Raw genomic sequence first — 6243 nt, 5'->3', positions numbered from 1 at the left:
AGGAAGGAAGGAAGGAAGGAAGGAAGGAAGGAAGGAAGGAAGGAAGGAAGGAAATAGTAACACTAATTATAATAGCTAAGATTAATGAAACACTTACTATGGAACAGGTGGCATTCTAAGTGTTTTCACATATCCATTCATCCAGTCCTTGTAGCAACTCTAGGAGGTAGGTGCAATTATTATTACCATTTTACAGCTGAAGAAATTGAGGCACAGAGAGGTTAAGTAACTTCCTCTCAGTCACACAGCTAACAAGGGTCAGAGTCAGGATTTGCACCCACTCCATCCATGGCCTGTGCTCTTAACTCCATCCAGGGAATGTGAGAGTGGGCTGAATGGGGGGACATTCATTCAGGCCATGTGAACAGCCCTGGCTGTATGAAACAGTTTGCTTAGAGAATCTGGTACGTTCCAGATGCTCTAGATTATAGGAAAAATGGTAGCATTTGGGAAAAGGTTACATACGTTTGAAAATTTGTAAGAATTGTGATTTAAGTCATGGCATAAGAAAATGCAGTATTTCTTCATTTTTTTAATGTCTAAGGCAAATGTAATTGAAATGATGTTAAAAAGGAACAAACAAAAACACCCAAATGACCAGGAAAAGGAAGAAGAAAAGAAAGTAATGCATCAAACATAAACAGTGAAAAAAAAGTACATACAGAGAAGAGTAGAAAGACATATTTATGTTCTTTGGTATTTTCTAAAGTTTCTAATTTCATAGTCAGAAAATATGTATATATAAAATAAGTTTTCTTACCATAATAAAATATATATGTATATACAATGTGTGTGTATATTATACACACACATATTTGTTGTTTTCAATTTTGAAAGGCCCAGATTGACAATTCTAGTAAAAATAACACATACTGGGACATGAAACATTCCAGAAGAGGGCTGAAAAACATTACCTTATATTACTCCAAATTACTATTCTCTGGTGCAAAAATTTATAAACTATAACTTGGTGGAGTTGATATTTTCAAAGTAAGTTAAATTGGAGTTCAGACTATTCATACTTCAGGCAGTCTTTTTAAAAAGGAAGCATTTTAAATGCTTTAAGTAAAATTCCTCCATCTTCATAAAGAGATGCTTTTATTAAAAGCTTGAAAATGTGTGCTCACAGTCGAAGGAGCAGGCAGGGCTATTTTAGAGGAGTTTCACGGGAAAGAGAAATTGAGGTGCCTTGTCCCCTGGACCCTCTCTGAGGGCACAAACAAGTAGGCTGTGAGACTGTTCCAGAATAATACATGCGACTTGTTTGCTGGAATGGTTCCTGGGTTTTCGTTATTCTATTGATGTTTTCCAAATGTCAGGATCCCAGTGAAATCTCTTTGAAGCAGATCACATGTGTCCCGCCAGAGACGGCATCCGCTAAGAGCAGCTCTCATCATGGACATCTCAGGCTTGCGGGGGGCGCTTTCACTACGATCCTCTCACCCAGGGCAGGAGACAAGAAGGGCAGGCAGAGCGAAGGGGAGGATCCTGAGTCCGTCTGTAAAATGCAGGCAAGGCCCAGCCTTCTACCGGGAATTCACTCCTTTCTTTCCAGTCTGAAGGTTGTCAGCATCACTCCAAAGTGCCTTCAGGGCAGGGACGGCTCACACACTTGATGTCAGTGACATCAGGTCCAAAAGCAGGAAATGACTTGCGACGGCCGGAGGATGTTGGGACACCTCCCCCTGACCCTGCCCAACAGCCAGAAAGCTGCTCCTTTTTGGACAGGAGGGTCTTGGGTGGGGGTGGGGGGGAACCACCTTTCCCCAAAGCTTGCCAAAAGCCTATTCCAGGGGAGAGGGGAGGATGCGCCGGCCCCATTCCCTCCTGCTCCCCTCCCCGGGGTGGGGGGGGTTCCCCAGACCCTTGCTGTGTGACAGCGTGCTGGTGCTGCTGATGCCCACATGGAGGAAAGTAAGAGGTCACAGCTGTCGGATGAGTCACCTTAGGCTGGGCAGGCATTGTTTAAAAATCTGCCTGTGTGCCTCTTTGATTAGATTCCAACAGACAACAGGGGCGGGTACTGGGGGAGGAGCGAGCAGATGAGAAAGCAGGCCGGTGCAGACTGGGTGGCAAGAGGAGACAGCCTGGGCAAGGACATGTGCTGCCAGTAACCCACGGGCAGCCCTCCTGTGCCCGGGCCTGCTGTAACCAATGCTGTCATTGATTTATCGACTGCGTGTGTACTAAACGTCCAGGTCACATTGTCTCTTAGACTCACAACATAACACAACCGGATTTCCATGTTTCAGATACGCTAACAGAGGCTCAGAGAGGGTAGGTGACTTACTTAGCGACCCAACCAGCAGATGGTGCCCAAGCAGAGTGGACACCATCCATGAGGGTGATCTTTCCCTTCCACAGGTAGGGAGATGCCCACCTGTTAGGGTCCCATGTCCCCAATATTATCCCTTCCAGGTCACATCTTCTATGCCTACTTGGCCCCAAATCCCCATCTTGAAGGAAACAACAAAGACCAAGAAGTAATTACCTCCAGAAAATCTTTATGGCGCTGTGTTATCCGTGAAGTTACCCGGAGCAGGGCCATTCTCTGGAAGGGAAATGGAAGACTCTGTCTGCTCATGAACAGCCCAAGAAATGGGAACTGGAGGTAGAGATGGGGAGAAGGTGGAGGCCAAGCCCTCGGAATGTGGGAACAGCATCAGTGGGATAGACTGTGCCCTGGGGGCCCAGCTGCATGGGGAGGGGAGAGAGGAGGAGAGAGCCAGGAAACCCATGCCCCCCCCCCGGCCCTCCCCCCAGGGCACCAGGCACCTGACCGGTGCTAAGAGGACCTCCGAGGACTGGCTCCCTCAGGCAGGCGTGATGAAGCCATGACGTTGCCCACCTCTGACAGATGCCCACTATTAACACAGCAAGCAGGCTTCATACTTATAACAACAGCATCACCTTGGGTTTTATGGGGGCATTTCTGCTCCATAAACTTGACCTGCTTTCATATAGAGCTTCTCATTTCCTACTCACAAAGCTGGCTGCAGGGCACCTATAATTATCGTCATTTTATAGTTGGAGAAACTGGTCCCAGAGAGGAAAAGGAGTATGTGTGGGCAACAAAAACAGTCCCCAGGTCCCCGCTCACCTAGCCCAACGTTCAGGATCATCTTTGAGAACAATTACGATTGGGTGTTACCTCATGCTGACCAAGCCTTTAAAACTCACCTGGGCTTTGTCTTTGTAGAAGGAATCCAGATGACTTCACTTACTAGCTTTGTAGCTAGTCAGCTCTTTGAGCCTCCTTTTCCGAGCTGTGAAATAGGGATAGTAATTATGTATACTCCAGAGCAGAGCTGTTCAATGGAAATAGAATGTGAGTCACATAGGTAAGAAAATTTTCCAGTTTAGTCACTACTAGTGTACTAGTCATTTAAAAAGGTTAAAAAAAAAGTGAAATTAATTTTAAAAATCTATCCAAAATATTATTTTGATATGTAATCAATATACAAAATTAGCAACGGAATATTTTACAGCCTTTTAACTTACTGAGTCCATGCAATCCAGTGACTCTTTTACACTTACAGCACATCTCAATTCAGACTACCCACATTTCAAGTGTTCAGTAGTCACACGTGTTTTAGTGGCCTTTGAACAGGACTGTGCCGCTCTCTAGATGGCAGCGAGGATTAGGTGACATATTGAATGTAAGGTGTGGGTACCTCGGGGCTGATGTGCGGCTGTTACATCCTCTCGGACACACACGTACGCATGCAGAATTTTCCACATTTAGATGGCCTTTACAAGGACCCAAGAGCCCAATGCAGACATGAGACAAATCCAGCACCTTCTAAACGGACCATCTTCCTCACAAGTAGAAGTAAAAGCCGTCCCCTCCCCCCATCCTCTCTTTCCTCCAACACAGTTCCCATCTGCTCTCACCGGGAACCCCCCACTCTTCCCCATCTTGCACCCCCTCCCCACGTTTAGACTGGCTGCTGCGAATTCCCACCCGGAATAGAAAGAGAACGTGGCCGGGAGTCCAGGAGGACTGCACCCCCTCCCCGCGTTTAGACTGGCTGCTGCGAATTCCCACCCGGAATAGAAAGAGAACGAGGCCCTGGGAGGCAGGAAAGCTGAGGAACAGCTGTAGAGCCCACTGACCATTCTAGGCTCCCCGCTCCAAGAGGGTACTGGCTGCCTCTCACCTTGCCCCGGGAGGCGAGGACCCTCCCACCCCCGTTCCAGGACCCAGGTTTCCAGCCCCTGTCGGGTGTCCAGAGTGCACGGGTGGGTGGGATGCGGTGTTACTGAGGAGCCAGTGCAAGGGTGGGGCCGCGTCGGTGCCTCGAGCCGATCGCGGCGGGCTGGGCCGGAGGCCCCGACACCACTCTTGGCGGCCGGCCGCCGGCGCCGGGAGCCCTCTCGCGAGCCGACAGGCGCGGACCCGGGCCTGAGCGCCCCCGCACCTCGCACCGCGCCCCAGCTCCCCCTCGCGGTGCCGCAGTCCCCGCGGCGCCGCCCCCAGCCCCGCCCGCCATTACGTCATCGCGGGCCAGGCCGGGGAGGGGGCGACTCCCCCGGTATAAAATGCAGCGCTGGGGGGGCGGCGACTGGTCTCTGCTGCGGAGTCCGCCGGTCCCGCCGCGCGCACCGCTCCGAGGGCCAGCGCCAACACCCTCTCCGCAGCCGGCACCATGCGTGAGATCGTGCACATCCAGGCGGGCCAGTGCGGCAACCAGATCGGCGCCAAGGTGGGCGCGCCACCGTGCAGGGGCCAGGGAGGGGGCGGCAGGCCCCGAGGGTGCCAACCCGGGCCGGGGGTGGCGGGACCCCAGGGTGCGGGCCGGGGCAGGGGCCGGGGGGAGGTGGCAGCGGCCCGCCGGCCCCGGTGGCGCGTTCTCGGCGGGGCCGCCGGGCGGGGCCCAGGAAGCCACACAACCTGCCACGATGCGCGCGGCGACGCATTGGGGTGTGCCTTTAATCAAGGCCCTGCAAGACGTGGTTGGCATTTTCCTGGGTGTATTACTCTCTAGGATTTGCATAGGGAGAGCGGTCATATTAATCCAGTGGCCTCATGTGGAATTTAATTAGTGAATTTTCCTCTATAGTTTGAATGAAAAAAATGCACTGTCACTGGCGTGATATGCTAGAGTTCTTGTTGGGTTTCAAAAACGGGGATTTAGAGAACTTCCCTAATATGAGCACCCTCGACATGATGAGACATAATGTCGGAGTCTGGCTTCCTGTCTGCGAGGCGGCAGGTGACGTCCCAGCGCTGTGACTACCGACCGCAGTGGGCGAGGCAGGAGCCAGCCTGGTGCAAGGGTGTGGGCGGGCGCCCGGACAAGGACGTGGTCTCTTTCACAACCGCCATATTGCCCACCCCAACCTCCCCGCCCCCTTCCCTGCTGCAAATTCACAATGGAGCCTGTGCCCTCACCGTGCCCAGCTCTACCCACTGTCCCCGGTCGGGATCCCAGACTCCTCCAGCCTGCCCTTCCCCACCCACCCCTGCCGTGGGCAGGGGCAGCAGGCCCTCTGGATGTCAGTGGCCTAAAACTGCTCTGCCTGGAGGGCTGGGTGGGGTTTGCACCAGGAGACCTTGATCCCTGCAGGCAGTTGAGGGGTGGGGTCCAAGTGGTCCTTGGTCCTGGCGGGACCCACCCATCGGCTGGGATGCAGTGACATTCAGCCCTGCCTGGGGGTGACGGCCCCCCCAACCTCCATGGCGTTCCCTAGAAGGGCATCTGCTGTGCCCACCCTCCTCGCTCAGTGCCCTTCCCAGCTTTTCAGTCTGTCGCCATCATATGGCCGATGCTCTGCGGATTTCCAAGCCCCTCTGCAGCAGCCCCTGGAGGAATAGGGGGGTGCAGCTCTAGGACTCCTTCACTGGCTGACCACAGTGGCCGCTGTTCCAAGCACATGCGAGGGAGAAAAGAGCCATCCTTACCGATATTTAGGATGCCAGCCCATCATGTGATTTTTTTTCCCCCCCAGTTTTGGGAGGTCATCAGTGATGAGCATGGGATCGACCCCACTGGCAGTTACCATGGAGACAGTGACTTGCAGCTGGAGAGAATCAACGTGTACTACAATGAAGCTGCTGGTGAGTACTTGAATGTTTTTGCCCAGTCAACCTTGCTTTGCATACTGTGGCAGACGGAATGTACTAGGGCAGACAAATGACAAAGACGTGCTTCTTGCATTCGTTTTAAATGTCAGCTGCTAAAAACGACACGTTCTAGAGCTCCTCACGACTCCTGCATGTCGGCCATGACTAAGCATGCT

The 6243-nt window shown here is 52.4% G+C and overlaps 1 protein-coding gene and 1 long non-coding RNA gene across 8 annotated transcripts in view; one reads left to right on the top strand and one right to left on the bottom strand.

Moving 5' to 3' along the window:
* Nucleotides 1-2576: 2576 nt before the first annotated feature.
* On the bottom strand, nt 2577-4390 carry LOC110586795. Its single transcript, XR_002480730.1, has 3 exons — nt 4161-4390; nt 3181-3266; nt 2577-2605 (listed from the first exon to the last, which is right to left on the bottom strand). It is a non-coding gene; the product is annotated as an uncharacterized LOC110586795 (long non-coding RNA).
* A 130-nt stretch (nt 4391-4520) lies between these two features.
* TUBB2A (tubulin beta 2A class IIa) overlaps nt 4521-6243 on the top strand; it is a 4168-nt gene continuing 2445 nt past the window's right edge. For 2 of the 7 annotated variants that reach the window (XM_044917528.1, XM_021697089.2), the window contains exons 1-2: nt 4526-4706; nt 5953-6061. In XM_044917528.1, coding sequence (XP_044773463.1) covers nt 4650-4706; nt 5953-6061 — 166 coding nt within the window. In that variant the 5' untranslated portion in view covers nt 4526-4649. Of the gene's footprint in view, nt 4707-5952; nt 6066-6243 lie in introns of all 7 variants that reach the window. The other 5 variants (XM_044917531.1, XM_044917527.1, XM_044917526.1 and 2 more) reach the window with 5 other exon arrangements.

This window comes from Neomonachus schauinslandi, chromosome 8 (genome assembly GCF_002201575.2).
Source record: "Neomonachus schauinslandi chromosome 8, ASM220157v2, whole genome shotgun sequence".
Taxonomy (NCBI): domain Eukaryota; kingdom Metazoa; phylum Chordata; class Mammalia; order Carnivora; family Phocidae; genus Neomonachus; species Neomonachus schauinslandi.
This window is presented reverse-complemented; position numbering and strand designations above follow the sequence as displayed.